This window comes from Poromitra crassiceps (genome assembly GCF_964638095.1).
Source record: "Poromitra crassiceps genome assembly, chromosome: 5".
Classification (NCBI taxonomy): Eukaryota; Metazoa; Chordata; class Actinopteri; order Beryciformes; family Melamphaidae; genus Poromitra; species Poromitra crassiceps.
The window spans coordinates 31,233,743-31,255,730 of record NC_139642.1 but is presented as its reverse complement, the minus strand read 5'-3'; the positions used below and the strand labels follow the sequence as shown (position 1 = coordinate 31,255,730).

General features: G+C 41.7%; 1 protein-coding gene across 1 annotated transcript; it reads left to right on the top strand.

Moving 5' to 3' along the window:
- Positions 1–13,223: 13,223 nt before the first annotated feature.
- LOC310776427 (DNA damage-regulated autophagy modulator protein 2-like) lies at positions 13,224–21,206 on the top strand (the record flags this gene model as incomplete). The annotated part of the gene is made up of 5 exons (XM_083636619.1): positions 13,224–13,354; positions 17,004–17,071; positions 17,265–17,404; positions 19,213–19,308; positions 21,081–21,206. The coding sequence occupies exons 1-5, from the start codon at positions 13,230–13,232 to the stop codon at positions 21,204–21,206; spliced, it is 555 nt and encodes a 184-aa protein (XP_083492745.1). The 5' UTR covers positions 13,224–13,229.
- Positions 21,207–21,988: the final 782 nt, after the last annotated feature.

Here is a 21,988-nt window from a genome sequence, read left to right as displayed (position 1 = left end):
AGCAAGAGTAAACATAAAGGTCTTTAGCTTGGATTTAAAAATAGGCAGAGTAGGGGCAGATCTAATGTGTTCAGGGAGTTTGTTCCAGTTATGAGAGGCATAGTGGGAGAACGCGGCTTCACCATGTTTTGATTTGGTCCTCGGGACAATTAGTAGACCAGTGCCTGAAGATCTCAGGGATCTGGATGGTTCATAGTGTAGAAGCATTTCAGAGATGTAGTGTGGGCCTGACCCGTTGAGAGATTTGTAAACTATTAGCAGAATTTTAAAGTCTATTCTAAGATTTACTGGCAGCCAATGCAGGGATTTGAGAACTGGTGTAATGTGTCTTGTTAGAACTCTAGCAGCCGCATTCTGAATGAGCTGTAGTTGTTTAATAGCTTTTTTGGGAAGACCATTGAAAAGACTGTTGCAGTAGTCTAGCCTGCTAGAAATGAAAGCATGAATTAGTTTTTCAAGATCTTGTTTGGACATATAGGGCCCTATTCTCCCACAGGCCTTCGGCGCTAAAACGGGCCTTAAACGCAAAAAAACGTGCCTTGCGCGTGTTTTGGGACGATATCAATAGGCTTTACGCTGCCAAATGCGCTTTAGGCCGAATGGGCGTGGCGCAGTCTCAGAATGGGCCAAAGTGGGCGTGTCGGCCTTAAATCTCGGCGTACTGATATCTTGGCACCTGCCTTAAATTTAGCGCTTTGCGCCTTTGAAAACCAGGCCTATTCACTGCGCCAGTGCACTTGTGCCTCTCCCCTGTCACCCTTCTCTGTCTCTCTCTGAAACCAGGCCTATTCAGTGCGCCAGTGCTCTTCTGCCTCTGAGTCACCCTTCTCTCTCTCTCTCTGACTCCCTCGCTCAAACAGACACAACACATAGCAGCACCCAGCTTCCCATAGGAAATAGCAGTTGTAAGTTTACTGCCTGTGAATGTCCACTCCCAGCATGCAATTGGGTCCTCCATTTCGCTACTAAATAGCAACTAAATGAGCCGAAATAGATATAAAAGGTAGATCTAAAATAATGTGTAATGGTAAGACAACCTGCAATTGTCGAACATTTATATTGGACCAAATAAAACATGAAATGAAACACCACCCTATGTGAAACATATATGTCCTCTTGAGCCTATATATACCCTGTGTGGATTTAACGTGATTTAGGTAAGTGACAGCGGAACGCGCTTCGGAAGCTTCTACTGTCATCTGCTATACTGTGATGTGCGCTCCAATAACTTCGCCCTACTCCACATTTAGTTTTACAATAAAAACACATTTATGCAATGACTTTACATAATGTAGGGTATATTTATGTGCATCATTCTACCTGCAGCAGGGGAGAGAAAACGATATCTTTCTGGACAAACTTTCACCAATCTAATAGGCTATATTTTTCTAGCTGATGCGTTTAGTACATTATTTTCACTTTGATCTTGCTATAGTGTAGCGTATTTACATGCTTGCAGTATTGAAACTGCAGTTAGATTGGTTTGAGAAGCATAATAATATGGAATAATAGCCTATAATGCAGACAGACAGGCTGGATGAAGGGAGGGGGGGGGGGGGGGGGGGGGCAGAGCGTTTGGCTTTCGTCTGGTTTTGCGGGATCACTGGAATTGGAGCTAAAAAGGCAAGCGTGCGATTCGTTTATTGCACTTATCCAATGAGCATGACGGTGCATAATTTTACGCCTAAAAGGCGTGGTTGTAATGCTTTGGGCTGCATCTAGCGCCAGCACGACGATATCAAGTGCGCCTTTCCACGCCCACTGCTTTGATCTGCGCCTGCCGCTCGGCCTAGAAACTGCGCCGATGCAACGATAGGGCCCATAGCCTCTAATCCTTGCAATATTTTTTAGATGATAGAAGGCAGATTTTCTTATAAGCTTGATGTGGGAGTTGAAATTTAGATCAGAGTCAATAATAATGCCAAGATTTTTTACCTGGTCCTTTGGCTTCAAAGATAGGGATTCGAGGTGAGCAGTAACTTTGAGCCTATCTTCTTTTTTGCCGAAGACAATTATCTCTGTTTTGTCTTTATTAAGTTGGAGAAAATTCTGGCACATCCAATCATTAATTTGCGCAAGGCACTGACACAGTGTCTCTATGGGGGCATAGTCATCCGATGAGAGGGCTATGTAGAGTTGGGTGTCATCTGCATAGCTATGATAAGCTATTTTGTTTTTTTGCATAATTAGGCCCAGAGAGAGCATATAAAGGTTAAACAGGACAGGACCTAAAATTGATCCTTGGGGTACCCCACATGTCATTTTGGTTTGTTCAGATGTGTAGTTGCCAATGGAGACAAAGTAGTTCCTGTCTTGCAGATAAGATCTGAACCACTCTAGGACCGTGCCGGAAAGCCCGACCCAGTTTTCCAGTCTGTCCAATAGAATTTCGTGGTCAACCGTATCAAAGGCAGCGCTGAGGTCTAGTAACATTAAGATTGAGATTTTACCTGAATCAGTGTTCATTCGGATGTCATTTATAACTCTGATAAGCGCAGTTTCGGTGCTATGATGGGGTCGGAAGCCTGATTGGAAGGGATCTAGGAGATCATTGGAGGATAGAAAGGTATTGAGTTGTTGGTAGACAGTTTTTTCGAGTATTTTGCTAATAAAGGGAAGATTTGATATTGGTCTGTAATTGCTGATTATAGAGGGGTCGAGGCTACGCTTCTTTAGCAAGGGCTTAACAACTGCAGTTTTTAGAGATTTTGGAAAAATGCCTGTAAGAAGAGAGGTAATAATTATCTTCAGTATGTCGGTCGCCAGGCAACTGTAGACATTTTTTAGAAAGCTTGTTGGCAGGGTGTCTAGGCAACACGATGAGGATTTAAGGCCTCGTATCGTTTCTTCTAGTTTCTTGTGGTCAATGACATTGAACTGAGTCATGTTAATTAAGCCCCTATTCTGTGGGTGCGGCGGAGCCACATTTGTTCTTGATGTGGAAATAGTTAGTCTGATATTTATAATTTTATCCCTAAAGAAGGTCGCAAATTCATTGCATTTGACATTGGATAGAAGATCAGGGGCAATTTGTGGGGGGGGGTTTGTCAGCCTGTCAACAGTGGCAAAAAGAGTGCGAGCGTCATTGGTGTTTTTGCTGATAATGTCGGAGAAGAAGAATTTTCTGGAATTTTTTAGTTCCTGGTTGTAGGAGTGAAGACTATTTTTATAGATGTCATAGTCGATGTGAAGTTTAGTTTTCCGCCATTTGCGCTCGGCTTTCCTACAATCTCTTTTTTGTTATTTACAGAGGGAGCGTTTCTCCATGGTGCTTTTTTCTTACCGGAGATTAGTTTAGATCTAATGGGAGCTACAGCATCAATAGCCTTTAGGGTTTTAGAATTGAAGTTATCTAGGAGATCATTGACAGAGGCTGAGGAGAGGGAAGGGGCCAGCGAGAAAGCCTCCATGAACCGTGTGCTAGTGCTCTCGTTGATGTGACGCTTTTTGATGGTTTTTGACCGAGTAAGAGCGATAGGGGTGACCTTGAGTTCAAGAAAGATACAGAGATGGTCGGACAGAGCAACATCACTAGCTGAAAGAAACGATGACTCAAAGCCCTTGGTGATAAATAAGTCTAGGGTGTGGCCTCGATTGTGAGTGGGCCCAGAGACATGTTGTAACAGGTCAAAAGTGTCAAGGAGGTTATTCAATTCTTTGGCATTATTATCATTGGGGTTGTCAATATGAATATTAAAATCTCCTGCAATAGTTAAACAGTCGTGTTCTATGGAGATTATAGAAAGGAGTTCTGAAAATTCATCAAAAAAACTACTAGAGTACTTAGGTGGTCTGTATATAATCAGTAGTAAAATAGAGGGAGAGCACTTCAGAACAGCGGCCAGATATTCAAACGATGAAAAGTCGCCAAACGATACCTGCTTACATTGAAAAACATCAGAGAAAATAATAGCTACTCCTCCCCCCTTCTTACCGACTCTGGGGGCATCAATGTAGTTAAAGTTAGGTGGGGCTGACTCATTAAGAACATATTCCCTGTTGTTTAGATCAAGCCAGGTCTCTGTGAGGAACATGAGGTCCAGTTTATGACTCGTAATCAGATCGTTTATTAGAAGCGACTTGCTTACAAGTGACCTAATATTTAGCAGTGCAGCCTTGATACTTGCATTGCTGGGTTGATTTTGTAAATGCTTTTCAGAGTGTCCCTGGAGAACAGATACTAGGCTTGGTCCTGGAACAGGACGTGCTGAGAGATAATCTTTGTTTGTTCTGTAGCTAATCAGGGTGGGGATAGCTAGACATTTGATCGTTTCATGATGCTCTGTGACCTTGTTTTTGGGGCCGGAAAGGATTTTTTCAGTTTTCCCCTTTGGGGCAGGCAGGGAGATTGAGGGAAAGGTGAGCGGGTGGGAGGGGGAGGTGGTTTTGAGGGTGTGCCATGTATTTCTAGCTGCATGAAGACCAAAGGATGCATGGAACAATGAGGATACATATTTGCTGTGCCTTCGTAGGAAGTACAAAAGTGTTTACAAAAACGTTTGTGTTTGTGCGTCAAGTTGTGTCAATTCAACTTTATTTGTATAGCCCTTGATCACACTTACAGTCTCAAAAGGCTTCACAGCAGACACACGATGAGACAAATAATGAAAACAACCGTGCCCAACCTTAGAGCCTCAATACAAACAAGGAAGAAACCCTGTGTGTGGATCTGTGCATCTACTATGTCTTTGAGACTATGCATGACAGAGAGAGAGAGAGAGAGAGAGAGAGAGAGAGAGAGAGAGAGAGAGAGAGAGAGCGCGGGGGTGAGAGAGAGAGAGAGAGAGCGGGGGTGAGAGAGAGAGAGTCGGGGGTAAAGCAATGAGCTAAAAACCATGACAAGCTCCCAGGTCATTTTTCAATAGGGAAGGAATCAATAAGGCTGACTCAAGCAGAGAGAGCAGTCAGATGCTTCTGCTGCTTCTATGTTGGTGTGGTGTGGTGTGTGTGTGTGTGTGTGTGTGTGTGTGTGTGTGTGTGTGTGTGTGTGTGTGTGTGTGTGTGTGTGTGTGTGTGTGTGTGTGTGTACAGTACGTGCACAGTGAGGCTCGACTGAACTCTGATGCTGTCATAGTTATGGACTCAGTTCACTGCAAGAGCACCAAGAACTGAGTACGAGAATCATTATTCTGACAGTTACAAACGCCCTCCACGCGCGCGCGCGCGCGCACGCACACAAACTCTCTCTCTCTCTCTCTCTCTCTCTCTCTCTCTCTCTCTCTCTGTCTCTCTCTCTCTCTCTCACACACACACACACACACACACAGTCATACTCACAAAACACATATAAACATTTCAAATATGCACTCAAAGGACCAAATACAATTCAGAACATGTCTCGTGTTCTTCTCTGTTGACGTCAAATGCATTAAATGATGATTTATTCCCATCCTGCATCCATACTATAAGCTTGAAGTACAGTATAGCTCCACAACACACACACACACACACACACACACACACACACACACACACACACACACACTCACACTCACACACACACAAACACAGCCATACAAACAAAACACATACTAAACATTTCAAATATGCACTCAAAGCACCAAATATAATTCAGAACATGTCTCATGTTCTTCTCTGTTGACATCAAATGCATCAAATGATGATTTATTTCCATCCTGCATCCATACTATAACCTTGGAGTGTATAGGTCCACAACACACACACACACACACACACACACACACACACACACACACACACACACACACACACACACACACACACACACACACACACACACAGTCTCTCTCTCTCTCTCTCTCTCACACACACACACACACACACACACACACACACACACACACACACACACACACACACACACACACTGTCTGTCTCTCTCTCTCTCTCTCTCACACACACACACACACACACACACACACACACACAGTCATACTCACAAAACACATAAACATTTCAAATTCCAAAACACTCAAAGCACCAAATACAATTCAGAACATGTCTCAAGTTCTTCTCTGTTGACGTCAGATTAATCAAATGATGATTTATTCCCATCCTTGGAGTACAGTTAAGTATACCTCCACAACACACACACACACACACACACACACACAGAAATAAATACGTAGACACGCAATCAACAGTTGTTGAGTTGATCACACACACACACACACACACTACACGCACACGCGCACACACACACACACACACACCCCAGAGGCCAGAGTTCCTAACCTCGTCACAGTCTGCTAGAGCAACACATCGATCACTGTCCCCCATAAAGACGGAGAGGATGGGGAAGGAGAGGAGAGCCGAGGAGAGAATATGAGGGGGAGAAGAAGCTAGCAGAGGATGAGGGAAGTGAGGAGAGGATTTACACAGAAAAAGTAGTTCTGACCAGGCCGCCTGTGTGGTCAAGAGGGATATTACTTTGAAATTAAAGACCCCTCAAGTCATGTTTTAAGATGCATAAATACTCTACTTTGACTAATAATTTGTGTCTGATGTGGTTTTTCCACACAAAAAAGGTAAATTATCCTGTTAAAATCCTTAAAATTACTTCCCCTCCTTCTCCCTCAGACTGAATTGTCAACTCGTTAAACTCCATTTCCATCTTCTAGTCTGAGATTGCCCTCTGTTTAAGGGATTTCTATGGGGGGGATCCCCCAGGGGAATTCCATTTTATCCTAAACCAATCACCAGAGACCAACGTACCGGCCTGAATTGAACGTTAGTTAATCCAGCCGGGAGAATGCGAAAAAAGAAAAGAAGGAAAAATGCCTTCAAAGCAGAGTGTCGTTCAGTTTTCAAAGTAATCAGTACTTTTAATCAGTTTAAAACAGCCTTGATAGCAGCGCCTATCTCATCTGGTGACCGCTGCCATAGTTGTTATTACTCCTCGGCGCACTTGGCAACCTCTTGACGGCTTGGTCCTGCCCGTTGGGCTGTTTATTTGACGCTGATTGGCTAATCATTAGTCCCCCTTGGCACTGATTGGTTATTCATTTGTTCAACTGAGGAAAACACTGTTGCATCTGATGCCAGACCAGAAGCAGCCAAAACTCAACTCAGTGGAGTGGGCACATTCAAAGGTCTGGACCCATGCAGGCAATCTCCCCCATTAAAAATTCCAAAATCTGTAAATATGCAAATATTGTTGGTTCTTGCAGTTTAAATGCTGAATACTGGACAGGGATTAGCTCCAAGTATTTGACGTCACAAATCATGGTTGTACTGTAGGAAATCACCTTTTCAGTATGAGAAACGACGATTGTGGATACAGTTTTTTCATGTCAAGAACCTGCACAGAACCTCAAGCATTCAACTGAAGGAACAAGAGGAAAAACACATTTTTGAGTGGAGGGGGTCTTAAAAGCTATAGTAAGTGATAATATAAATGATACATCAAAAGATAAAAAATGACATGAAATACAGGAATTTAAATCCAATTTCTTCCAGCATTTAATTGTATCTGTATAATAACATTTTCTAAGATTGATGACTTCTGTCAGACGCACATACCATAGTGTACTGTAGCACAGATCTACATCCAACACCCAATGCCTTTGGATCATATGGGAGGGAGAGGGGAATGACTGAGCGACAGCAGGAGGGAAGATGAATGGATAAGAAGAAGATAGCAGGTTGAGAGTGAGAACACAGAGCGAGGAAAAATACAATAAAAATAAGTGAAAGGAGATTTGAGAAAGAAATTAGCTAGGTTCATTGGATTAATTTCCTGTCGTTAAAGTGGAGTATTTAAGAGCAGGGCAGGCAGGAAAATTATCACAGGGTGCAAGGGGGAACACATACACTGAAAACATAAGGTTCCCAAAGCTAAAATGTGGTGACACCAGCTGCCAGCAGGTAAATGGTGTTAAAACAACTTGCTAGTGTTTCCAGACCATGCAGAAATGTGACTTTTTGAGGCAGTAGTGAGCATGTGTAGAGGAAATGGGAGGAAGCAGAAAAGGCGAGTTTGTGAAAAAGACATGGAAACAGGAGAGGAGAGAGGGAATGAGGTAGAATAAAGACAGGGAAACAGGAGAGGAGAGATGGAATGAGGTAGAATAAAGACAGGGAAACAGGAGAGGAGAGATGGAATGAGGTAGAATAAAGACAGGGAAACAGGAGAGGAGAGATGGAATGAGGTAGAATAAAGACATGGAAACAGGAGAGGAGAGATGGAATGAGGTAGAATAAAGACAGGGAAACAGGAGAGGAGAGATGGAATGAGGTAGAATAAAGACAGGGAAACAGGAGAGGAGAGATGGAATGAGGTAGAATAAAGACAGGGAAACAGGAGAGGAGAGATGGAATGAGGTAGAATAAAGACATGGAAACAGGAGAGGAGAGATGAAATGAGGTAGAATAAAGATGGAAACCGCAGAGGAGAGAGTGAATGAGGTAGAATAAAGAAGAGGGGAGAGGGTTGAGGTAGAATAAAGACATGGAAACAGGAGAGGAGAGATGGAATGAGGTAGAATAAAGACAGGGAAACCGCAGAGGAGAGAGTGAATGAGGTAGAATAAAGAGAGGAGAGGGAATGAGGTAGAATAACGACATGGAAACAGGAGAGGAGAGAGGGAATGAGGTAGAATAAAGACATGGAAACAGGAGAGGAGAGAGGGAATGAGGTAGTATAAAAGGGTTTGGGGGAAATAAATCAAGCAGGTTGATGGGGTGCATTTGCCAAGAGTTGGATACTGAGTGGAGTATGGAGGAACGGGGAGAGGAGGAAAACAAATGAAAGGGTTGAAGACAGAACAGATTGCTGGTAATTGCGGAGAAGCAAACTAGATGAGGAGAATCGAGCCAAATGCTTTGAAGGAGAAGTTAGGAGAGAAAGTTAAAGATGCAAATACTGTATGGTAGAGGTCTTCACGGGTCCAAAATCACGGACCCGGACCCTAATGGACCCGGGACATTTGTGCCCGGACCCGGAGTGGAGCCGTCTATTATTAGAAATCTGAGACCCGGCCCCGGTCAGAACCGATAAATGTCGGACCCGTGTGGACCCGTATATTTTTAGAAATCTGAGACGCATGCAGATGCATGACTGAAAAGTCCCCTGGCTAACGTTAAATGCGAAGGGACACGCCGCCAACATCTTCACTGTGCGTGGCGTGCATTAGAAAGTGCGTTTCACAGTGATACATGGGGGCTGCTATATTGTTAACGCTAGTTAGATAGTACAGTAGTGTGGCAGTCTCTAATATGCTACCGCCGTTCATTCCCCCAAAAGCACACACAACAGCGCTAGAAACAATCACATACATGTTGTGACTTGTGTACTCACCATGTGATCATCAAATAATAATCCAAAGTACGCGAAACTGTCATTTTCAAAGTAAATCCATAGCGAGAGGAACCAGCAAGAGTGGTTCCAAGAGGGTTACCTCTCTGCAACGAAAATCACTTCCTTGTTTGCCTGAGACGCATGTGTACCCATGCGCTCACAATACATGCGCTTTATGTAAACGAGGAAGTAACGTAATTTTCGTTGCAGATGGGAAAGCTCTTTGCTACTTATTTTCTCTATGGATTTACTTGCAGTTTGTGACAACAAGCCTCACGTGCGCTGTTTTGATGCGTTTCTCTCGTGATCAGCGCTGATCACGGGTCTTCTCGGATCCACTCTTATTACACATAACGATAAATAGACCCGGACCCGTGGGGACCGTAATTGACCATAAGAAATATGGACCCGGACCCGTACGGGTCTCGGAACGGGTCCCGGGTCCTAGGGTCCGAGTAGACCCGTGAAGACCTCTACTGTATGGGGGTTAGAATAATAGCATCTGAAACCTGCTATAACATGCAGGGAAAGAGCCAAAGAAAAGCCAAGGAGAGCAGAGAGAGAGAGAACATGTCCCAGCAGTCACGAAGGAATGCGTCCTTAAATTAGAGTAGACTATCATTATCACACTCATTGAACTGTCATTATTAGCATCACAAACATAGATACCACTTGTCTCACGCAAGTTTTCCCTTTCCTCTCCACGCTCTCCTGATCCCTCCATTCCGACAAGGAGCCCAATCAGATGACCTCCGAGAAGCTGGAATCCTTGAAGCTCTGAAACAATGATGACAATGGCGGAAAATGTTTCTTATCAGACTTCAGAGCTATAACTCAGACCGAAGCTCTGCAGGAGCAGTGCACTGAGCCAGCCCCTTCTTATTCCCCATGGTGGCAAATTCTGCCGCTCATCACAGCCCCCACCATCTGATACTGACATACAAGTCCCAACCACTGATAGCACTGTGGCCCTGGGTTCGATTCCCGCCAGGGCATGTCCCCCCCTATGCCCAGGTGGGCTATCTCATCAAAGTTCCGCATGTTCTCCCCGTGCTCCCCTGGCTTCCACCATACGACATTGTGTGACAGTGACAACGGTGGTGGCCAGTAAGGGTGTAGGCGTAGGGGTGGTGGATAGGTGCAAGCATTTGTCTCTGATGTCGGAGACTAGGATCCCCAGCATGTTCAAAGTCTACATTTCAACCGCAAGTGACATTAAATTATGCCTAACCATAACCATAACCATAACCAAGCTGATTGTTGACTAACCATAACCCAAGTTGTTTTATTTGCGTGACATTTTCAAATTAACATTGGCAACACAGAGACATTTTCAAATTAACCACTGTTTTCAAATGAAGTCTCGTGGTCTCGTGGCATCTAAAAATGGCGAAAAACCTGGCATCCTAAAAATGATGAAAAAGCAGTAGCCAGTGTGGTTAAAAAGTGACCCCAAGGTGTCATGGCAAAGCGGCAGAGCTTGATGCCCTGGGTTGAGCAAGCATGTCCATCTGTCGTTCTATAGGGGTTCAAGCATGTCCATCTGTAGTTCTATAGGGGTTCAAGCATGTCCATCTGTAGTTCTATAGGGGTTCAAGCATGTCCATCTGTAGTTCTATAGGGGTTCAAGCATGTCCATCTGTAGTTCTATAGGGGTTCAAGCATGTCCATCTGTAGTTCTATACGGGTTCAAGCATGTCCATCTGTCGTTCTATAGGGGTTCAAGCATGTCCATCTGTAGTTCTATAGGGGTTCAAGCATGTCCATCTGTAGTTCTATAGGGGTTCAAGCATGTCCATCTGTAGTTCTATAGGGGTTCAAGCATGTCCATCTGTAGTTCTATAGGGGTTCAAGCATGTCCATCTGTAGTTCTATAGGGGTTCAAGCATGTCCATCTGTCGTTCTATAGGGGTTCAAGCATGTCCATCTGTAGTTCTATAGGGGTTCAAGCATGTCCATCTGTAGTTCTATAGGGGTTAGTTTCTGAACTTGAAAAAACTGGGCTTTTCAAATGTTTCTGAGATCGACAGAACAGACACATTCTTAGGGCAATGTTGCATCAGTTCTTTTCCTTCCATCATCAGCCTCTTTGTATCGTACAAATTGCCAGTCGATCAAATATGTAAAGTGAAATGGGTTAAGACACCGGACAGACGAAGGCAGAGAACAATTAGGGAAAACATCTGTCTAAAATAGCATTCTCTTCTCCTGTGTCTTCCTCCCCCCCATGTCCTCTAACAGTTGCAGACAGACTAAGTGATCGTGACAGCATTTATGCCCCAAAAGGAATGTGCTTCCTCGCTCCGCTGCTTTGGCTAGAGCCTAGATGAGGGGATGGAGTCACTTTAGATTTTGAGGATGGGTCAAACAAGCCCTCTCAGTGGAACATTAGTTCCTACCCCCCGTCTGAGCAATGGGCACCAGGTTTAGCTCACTCCACTAACTCTAAATCAATTAAACTATTCGCTAAATCAGACACTTTATACAATACACAGCTCTCTCTCTCTCTCTCTCTCTCTCTCTCTCTCTCTCTCTCTCTCTCTTTCTCTCTGTCTCTTGCTCCCTCTGTCTTTCTCACTCTCTTCTTCTCTGTGCTCTATGTCTGTGTCTCTCTCTCTCTCACACACACACACACACACACATACACACAACAAAAGGCCAAGGTGGTGTGGTGCTAGTGCCATCGTTTGACTAAACGGAGGTTGTAATGACACCAGAATGAAAGACAAAGACAACAGACTTCTCCACATCTCAAGGGCAGACAGGTCATCATTCAAGAGGCTGTGTGCAACTTGGTCTTTGTTTCCCATGGGTAGTTTCTTTTCTTTCTTTCTTTCTTTTTTTTCAGTGTGTGTTAGAGGATGGGTAATCTTCAGAGAAACAATTCCAGTGAACTCCTTTTGTTCTAAGGAGAACCAGGAGGATGCCATGTAGGAGGATGCCATGACTCATGCATGGGTTCCCTAAGTATAATTCAGCAGGGGCGGCCATATTTCACCAGCGGGGGGGGTGCCGCTGCTGAATACCAATAGAGGACACCATGGTATTGAACCCTGGGAACATTGAACCCGTGGAGAGCAAATTATTTAGGCCTGGGGAACAATGGTACCCTGAGAACATCTCTCAGAATTCCAACTTTATTCTCAGAATCCTGACTTAAACTCGGAACTCAAATATATTTTTCACATTTGGCCTCCTCTTCCCTTGAATAAATGTCCTTGTTTACTGTTATCCCGTCTCCTGGCCTGTCTCCTCTAGCATAGCACACGTAAGACAGCCATCTTCGGACCACAAGGCATTCTGGGTATGCAGACCGCGATCATAGGGCAAGCCTCTCCCCACCTGGGTACAGTCTGGTTGCCTTAGCAACTGCAGACAAAAGAATACCCCAATTTTGGACATGTGATGTCATTGCCTCAACTTGTGTGAAGGTGTGTGGAATTCACGACTTCCACTGTGGTGCAGGCAGTAAGGTACCTTGTCTGGCAATATGAAGATCTAGGTTTCAAATCCCGAAGTGAATGTAGCAATTCATTGCTACTGTATGTAAATGTAAATAAATAAAAGTAATAACTTATAATTTGTTATTCTGAAAAGGCTTGAACCCCCTTAAAACCTGCTATCGAGTGCCACTCACAAGTGTATATAGGACTATGGTATCAGTGATATTTGTGGGTAGAAGAAAGATTTGAAGAGTGAACACAACAGGTGGTTTTATTTGCATGTGAAGGCCCACAGGAAGAGGGTCATTTGAGGAAGAGGTTACACAGGAAGCTTACATCGCCTTTTCTGGCTGAGACAAATTTCCATCTTGTTCATGTGACCCGGTGGTCAGCAGGCACAGCATTATTCCGGGATCAGCTTTTAAATCTGAAGTGAATGTTGACATTTCTTCAGTCAGCCTCACGTCACCCACTTGATCTCAAACCCATCTGAGATGGCTTGGTTCATGCAGGGATTGAGCTCTTTACCAGCCTTTGTGGTCATTTGGTCCTCCAGCACCTTTCTACTGTCCTACTTAATTGCGGTCATTAGAAAGGATGTCAATGTCATACATCCCTTCCCATACATCAGGTAAGATGATTGTATTTGATTTTTATACTTTTTTAAAGAAAGGGCAAGAAAGTCAGTCAAACGTTTAAAATTTAAATGCTGTCAATTATGTCAAATATGAAAGGTATGCTGTCAAATATGAAAGGTATGCTATGAAAATGTATGCCACTGCTTTATTTTTCATGAAATGATTTTGAAAACCAAGAGAAAACGTGAAGAGTTTAGTAATAAAAACAACAAAATTTTGTTTGCCTCAGCGTTCATTGGCTGGTGGCCAAGTTCAGCTACACTTATTTGAACTTTCTCAAAGCAGCACAGCTATTATACTATATATATATATATATATATATATATATATATATATATATATATATATATATGTATGTATATATATATATATGTATATATATATATATATATATATATGTATTTTTATTTATTTTTATTTATTTATTCATTTCGGTCATGGGAAATTAAAACATTTCATAAAATAAAACGAAAAAGTACAAACAAGCAGCACAAGGCTGATAGACCGAAAAGGTGTAGGCTGAAGCTATAGCTTATAGCGCCTACCCTTCTTACTTAAACAAGCTATACAACAGAAAAATGATTAACGAATAATCAATTATAAAAAAAAACAGAGACAATAATTCTCAAATTCAAATAATTACACAATTGACAATTACACTGCATATACATTGCATTACCCGAATATGCACATATACCGGTACACATATATATATATACATATATATACATAGGATATCTTAATAATTATTATCATTATAATCATTATTATAACCACAATAATCACTTTCATAATTATATTTCATTACAATATACAATACAATACAATATATACAATATACAACCGTCCAGAAATTAATATACACCATACACAGATTATATATAACTCAATATTGTTACTATAACTCTTCCTCCCTATACCTCATAATAATGCATTTTTTATATTTCTTTTTGAACTGGATCACACTTGAACATTGCTGTAGCTCCACATCCATACCGTTCCATAGCTTTACTCCACATACTGAGATACAGTATGATTTTAATGTCGTCCGAGCTCTTTGGGTTTTTAAATTTAACTCCCTCCTGAGGCAATAACCCCCCTCTCTATCAGAGAACATCGCCTGGATATTTCCAGGAAGTTGATTATTCCTGGCTTTATACATTATAATCGCAGTTTTATATTCTATAATTTCCATTAATTTTAAAAGATTTGAATCTAGAAAAAGTATGTTAGTATGATCACGATATCCAGCATAGTTTATTATCCTTATAGCTCTTTTTTGAAGGATGGTTATTGCATGAAGTGAAGTTTTATAGGTATTTCCCCAAATCTCTGAGCAATAATTTAAGTATGGTAAGACCAGGGAACAGTAGAGCATGCGGAGTGATTTCATGTCTAAAACCTGCTTTGCTTTGCTCAAAACTGAAATACTTCTAGATAGTTTACTATGTATATATTTAATATGTGATTTCCAGTTAATTTTATCATCTATTATCACCCCAAGAAATTTGTTTTCAAACACTCTTTCAATATCAACACCATCTATCTGTATATTTACTTGATTATCTATTTTATAATTACTAAATATCATAAATTTGGTCTTAGCTAAATTTAATGACAATTTATTTATATCAAACCACCTTTTTAATTTATACAATTCACAAGTGACCTGGTCCAATAGCTCCTGTAAATTTGCTCCAGAACAAAAAATATTTGTATCATCTGCAAATACCACCATTTTCAATATTTTAGATACCTCACACATATCATTTATATACAAAATGAACAGTTTAGGACCCAATACTGACCCCTGGGGGACTCCACAAGCAATGTTCAAGCATGATGATACAGACTCCCCCAACTTCACAAATTGTTTCCTGCTACTCAAATAACTTCTCACCCATTGTAGTACTATTCCCCTAATCCCATATCTCTCCATTTTATTAATTAATATGTCATGATTAATAGTATCAAACGCTTTCCTAAGATCTATAAATATTCCAGCTACATACTTGTGTTCATCTATAGAATTTGTGATTCCCTCAACTGATTCCATTAATGCCATCACTGTTGATCTATTTGCTCTAAATCCATATTGGCTATCATTGAGTAGACTATGCTTTTCAATAAATTTGTCTAATCTACTATTGAATAGTTTTTCTAAAATTTTGGAGAATTGTGGAAGTAAAGAAACAGGTCTATAATTTGTGAAGTTGTGTTTGTCCCCAGATTTAAACAATGGTATGACTTTGGCTATTTTCATATTGCACGGAAATTTACCAGTTTGACAATATATTTACTAATGATGTAGATAATAAAACAATGAGCGGATTATTGATTAAGGAAATCAGTGATCATCTACCTGTTTTTACTGTTTATGACTGTAATTGCAAGAGAAATCGGACAGACTCCACTATATGTATATATATATATATATATATATATATATATATATATATATATATATATATTGTAGCATTCCTGGTATTTATGGAATCATGAGGCTTCTTGTTGGTACAGGGTTCTTTATTCACAGTTAGTTATCTGACAACTCTTGGTGGTTGCTACACCCAAAGCTAGCTAGCTGCTTCTCCTTTTGGCGGTATCTGGAGACTGACTCACGCATGCTCTGTCTGACCGGAAGTCTCCCCCAAGCATAGTGTTCCCCCCCAGTAACACTCCCACACATCAGTTCCTAGCTGCAATCGAGACACTTCTATTGCTCACCACATTATATGTAACTCTGGATCGCTACAATATATATATATATATATATATATATATATATATATATATATATATATATATAGTTTGTGGACTTTGTCTGTTTCAAGTTCTGTGTTCGGCCACAGCTATGCCGTTTTACGTGCGATCGGGCTGAAACCTTCAGGGCATGTACTGTAAAGGACACCCGTACGGGTGACCTGATGGAGCAGGATTTTCTAATTAGGCTAATTAGCTAATGATGTGATGTCATCAGTGATGACATCAGTGATGATGTCATCAGTGACAATGTCAAAAGTGATATAAGGGCGCGCACGCACACACACAAGGAGGCATTGTGACAAGTCAGTGATGTCACACACACACACACACACACACACACACACACACACGGGGAGGCATTGTGACAAGACTGATCAGTGATGTCATGGGGGGCACACACACACACAGATGATGTCATCTATCATATCATAATGGGGCACACATACACACACAAGGAGGCATTGTGACATCACTGATGCAATAACATTTAGTGAGCAACGCACGCACGTGCCAATAGGGCAGGCAAGGTGGCTTTCACTTCTCTCTTATAATAAACCCACAGAGATTTTAAGTCAAGTCAAGTCAATTTTATTTATATAGCACATTTCATACATAAAGCAATTCAAAGTGCTTCACAAGACATTACAGACATAAGAGAATAAAAGAAGATAAAAAGACAAGTCAAGTCAATTTTATTTATATAGCACGTAGATCAGCTACTGTAACTGCAGACGGTTGGACAAAGTTTCAGCCCACATAAAGTAGCTCAGTAGCTGTCCATGCCACTGTATCAAACTATGAGCAAACCAACATCCTGTTCTATCAACAAATGTATTTCACCTTTTACAAATTCAAATGTACCTTTTCCTTTTGAAGTGAAACAGCTGCAAAACCACCAGAGAGCTGCATCTTTGGTTTGATGACGTTCGTCTCTGCATGCGCAGGTATTTTCACAAGCAGAAGTGTTCTATCATGTTGCTTAGCTCATCGTGTCTAGGCAACCCAGTGGGCTTTCCCAAAGGAGGAACCAAGACAATTCAGTTTTACTTCTCTTTTCCGCATGCTCTTTTCTAGCGTGCCTTGGATGCTTCACGTGCTTTTGAGGTAAAAGTGATGAATGTGTTGAATCTTCCACAGCTATAGCCACCATGTACGCCAGATACAAGTTTGTGGAGGAGCGGAGTGAGGAGAGGCCTAGGGCGGTGCGTCTGAATAAAGCTGCTCTCTGGCTGGGGATGCTGTCCTGCTTGGGCATGTGCATTGTTGCTACTTTCCAGGTTTGTCTACAGTACAGTACAGTATGTGTTTTCCCCATGCCGATCTCTCTCTGAATAATCCCAGATGTGGTAGCTCTTTCTCTTTTAGAAAAATCCGCCGGAGTGATGTTCATACAGTAAGTGTATCAGTGGTCTAAGTTCAAGTAGTGGTGCTGGCCCTGATGGCCTGGAGATTAAGTTCTTCAAACTTGCCTCTCGTGTTCTCTCTTTTCCTTTGTCTGACTTATTAGTGGCCGGGCCAGCGAAGCGGCCGGGCCACTTATTGTATTTGCCTGTATTATTATTATTCTTCTCCCGGGAAGTTCGACTTCCCATGCATGAAAACTAGTAGTCCTAACGGTGGCACTACACCGACCGTCTAAAGTTTAAAACTTTGAAAATTCATAAAAAATCAGGCATACGCTACGGCTTTGCAACTTTCACCGAAATGTGGGCCCAAATGAGGAGAAACTTTTGTACAATGCAACCTATGGCCAATTATGAAGTCTAAAGACCGCAAAACTGCAAAAACTGTCAAACTAATTAAACCCTACTCCTCCCACATTTTTTCTTCAAACGACACCAAACTTCAGCATCTGCATCGTTAGACTGTCCTACACAATAGTATCAAACAGATTACCCTAATTACCTAGGACAATTAGGTTGTATTTGTGATGTCATCAATCATTCAAGCAATTGTGATGCCATCACTGATGTCACTCGAGCAATTGTGATGTCATAACAGCTCAAAGCCTTGAGACTTGCCCAGCCACGATCCATTGCTGCGCAGCAGCTATAATTCAACTTATCTTTCTCCACCTGTAGCCTATAGTTCCATTAATGTGGAAGTGTGCTAGAGTGAACCCTTTGCATAAAGGTGGTGATCCACTTGATATGAATAACTACAGACCTATTTCCATTATTAATAGTATAGTAAAATATTTGAAAAATTACATTTGAATCATATCTCAAAATCTTAATGACCAACACATCCTGTCTCCATTCCAATCCGGCTTTAGACCCAACTTTCCACAACCACTGCTCTGTTAAAATTTACCAATGACGTATCATCTTCGTTGGATACTACCTCCTCCTTGACCAACTTTGTATCGGTCTCTCACAGAGTTCCTTAATTTGGTTTAACTCATATCTTCAACACAGACATCAGTGTGTCTCTATTCATGGCAGTCAGTCATGATTATGGAAAAAGACGTATCCCAAGGTTCATCCTTAGGTCTATTGTTATTCTCTATTTTTTATTAATGATCTTCCACACATCTGCTCTGTCATATTCACTTATATGCAGATGACACTGTGATCTATAGTGAGCATCCATTTTTCTTTGTTCCTAGAATTTCCAAAGAAATTGGACGTCATGCGTTTAAATTTAAAGCTCCATCTGACTGGAACAATTTGCCAACTCACTTAGATCTATCACATCTTTTCATTCCTTTAAGGCATCTCTCCTCACTTATCTTCAAACAACCTGCTCTTGCTTCTAATTATTTTGAGATTTTGCACTCATGATACATCATGCATGTAAATGCACCTTTATCTGGGTATGTGTTCACTTACAGTATCTATTCTCACTGTATGTATTATGATATATTTGGGGGAGTGGCTAGGCCTGGGAGAGCTTATGTGTACGTGTGAGTGTATTTGTATATTGCTTGTTTTATGTATTACCTGTTTTCTTTCTGTATATTTGTGCTAAGGACCCCCTCGAAAATGAGATGGTTCATCTCAAGGGGTTTATCCTTCTAATAAATTGTGACAAATTGTGAAATTGTGTTTGAATCACATTTTGGCATAATTTCTGTTGATTTCAGACAGTGAAAGTGAAAGCCCACGACCCACTTTCTCCCCAGTTTGTGGTCCACGTTGTGGGAGCGGTGCTGTTCTTCATCTCTGGTGCTTCATACTCAGTCCTTCACTCTGTTATATCATACAGGGCCAATCCAAATCCATATGTCCGTTACAGCCGTATCGTTATTGCCACCATCACCAGCTTGGCAGTTTTCCCCAGTATCCTTTTCACATCCAAACAAGCTGCTTTGGTTTTATAATGCTGGAATGGAAGGTAATTATGCATGGTAAACATTTAACCAGGAATATTGTTTTATTATTCCAATAGTTAGCGTATAATTGGGTATCACTGGCTTTCTTATTAAGCCAGAGTCAACACTAGTAAGTACATGTGATACTGTGTTCTTTCCATTCCATCCAAGTGTCATTTGCCTTAAATGTTCATTCAGCTGTCATCTGTGGAGTCTTCGTGATGGTTGACACGTGGTGCGGACACCCAAAAGAACGGGTAGGCTGCAGGCTCTACATGTATGTACGCTGTCCATTCCTCAGACCTTAGAGTAAAAGGCATCATTCCTCAGACCTTAGCGTAAAAGGCATCATTCCTCAGACCTCGGACTAAAATCCTTCAGTTGTTGGCGAAAAGTTGTTAGGTCTCTGGCGGTCTAGTATGCTCCAATATCATCATTAGCTCTGTCTAGGGGGAAATAATATACTAGCCCTGATGCACGTAACATGATAAGTGAACAAGGATATTAGAAGAATAGGCTGTTGACAATTGAAGCAGTCAGCTCACCTGTTAGCCTGGCTGATGTAGCTTCCAGGAGGCATCCTGACGCTGGAACAACTCAGATGGTTGGGTGCGTGCGGGATCCGATGTAATTCCCAACAGTGACAAACAAAAGCAATCCACACAACAACAAAAACCTCCCAAAAACACATAGTCCATCAAGGCTGTCTTCAATCTACTCTGTGGCCGTGGTGGCCACCATCTTCTGTATGGGCATAGTGAGAGAGCTGAAGGGGCGGAAGAGCCATATATATGGACATGTACGACAGCCCCATATAGACAAAAAAGGCTCCCTCAGTACAAGCATACACTTCAATGGACAGACAGCCAGAAAAATATAGAAATAAACATTTATTATCTATCTATCTATAGTCTCATATCAGGTCTCCGAGTAAAATGCATAATTCCGCAGACTAAAAGGCATCTTTTTTCTTTTTCTTTTTTTACCTTCATTTATACAGGGGGAGTCTCACTGAGAGCATTGCTCTCTTTTTCAGGAGTGCCCTGTTCACATTCACACACACATTCATACCTGGAAGCTGACCAGTACAACCACAGTCTGATCTGCTGGCCACTGATCAGCTCCACTGTAGTCAGTTCTTGTGTCTCACAGTAAACAAATATAAGACTTTCGGTCAGACTTTTCCCCCCACAAAAAATAACAATTCAAGTCGAGAAGGGCACACAGAAGCAATTTAAAAATTACTATTTGGCACATTAAAACAATAACCTAAGCATTTAAACTTGCAGAATCGTTCTTTTATTAAAAAAAAATATATATGACCAGGAAGTCTTATATTCACTAGTATTATATTTGCTAGTGGAACATGTGTAGGTAAAAAATAAAAAGTTACTTTATTGTGAGACATAAGAACTGATGTCTGAGCAATGATGCCTTTTAGTCTGAGGAATGATGCCTTTATTCTAGTCTGAGTCTGAGTCTACTAGGAGAGCTGATATGAGACTTGACAAATTTTCACCAACAACTGAAGGATTTTAGGCCTTTTACTAAGGTCTGAGGGTGTCCTAAAATGGACAGCATATGTGTGGGTCAGTTTGCATCAACAGAGACTGATGGCAGCGTCTCTGTCTCTCCTCCAGGACGATGTTCTCCATCAGGTCAGCGCTGCAAGCGAGTGGCTTGTCGCCTTCTGCATCGTCTTCTTCTTCGGCACCTACATCAACGAGTTCAAAGTGAGTCACACCATCTGCTCAGTCACACAATGATGTCAACCATCCACTCAGCCACATAATGATGCCACACCATCCACTCAGTCACACAATGATGTCACACCATCCACTCAGTCATACAATAGGATGTCACACCATCCACTCAGCCACATAATGATGCCACACCATCCACTCAGTCACACAATGATGTCACACCATCCACTCAGTCATACAATAGGATGTCACACCATCCACATAATGATGTCACATCATCCACTCAGTCACACAATGATGTCACACCATCCATTAAGTCATACAATGATGTCACACCATCCACTCAGTCATACAATAGGATGTCACACCATCCACTCAGCCACACAATGATGTCACACCATCCACTCAGCCACATAATGATGCCACACCATCCACTCAGTCACACAATGATGTCACACCATCCACTCAGTCATACAATAGGATGTCACACCATCCACTCAGTCACACAATGATGTCACACCATCCACTCAGTCATACAATAGGATGTCACACCATCCACATAATGATGTCACATCATCCACTCAGTCACACAATGATGTCACACCATCCATTAAGTCATACAATGATGTCACACCATCAGAGTTGGGGGTAACGCGTTACTGTAATCACATTACTTTTGTCGGTAACGAGTAGTGTAAGGCACTACTGTACCTAAGTGCAGTAATCACATTACAGTTAGTAATCAAACGCTTACCTCGTTACATGCATACTAGCAAGATAAGTATAGAGAGAAAAGATCTCCGTTTTAATAGCAGATCCTGTGTCCCATCAGACGGGTCATTTAA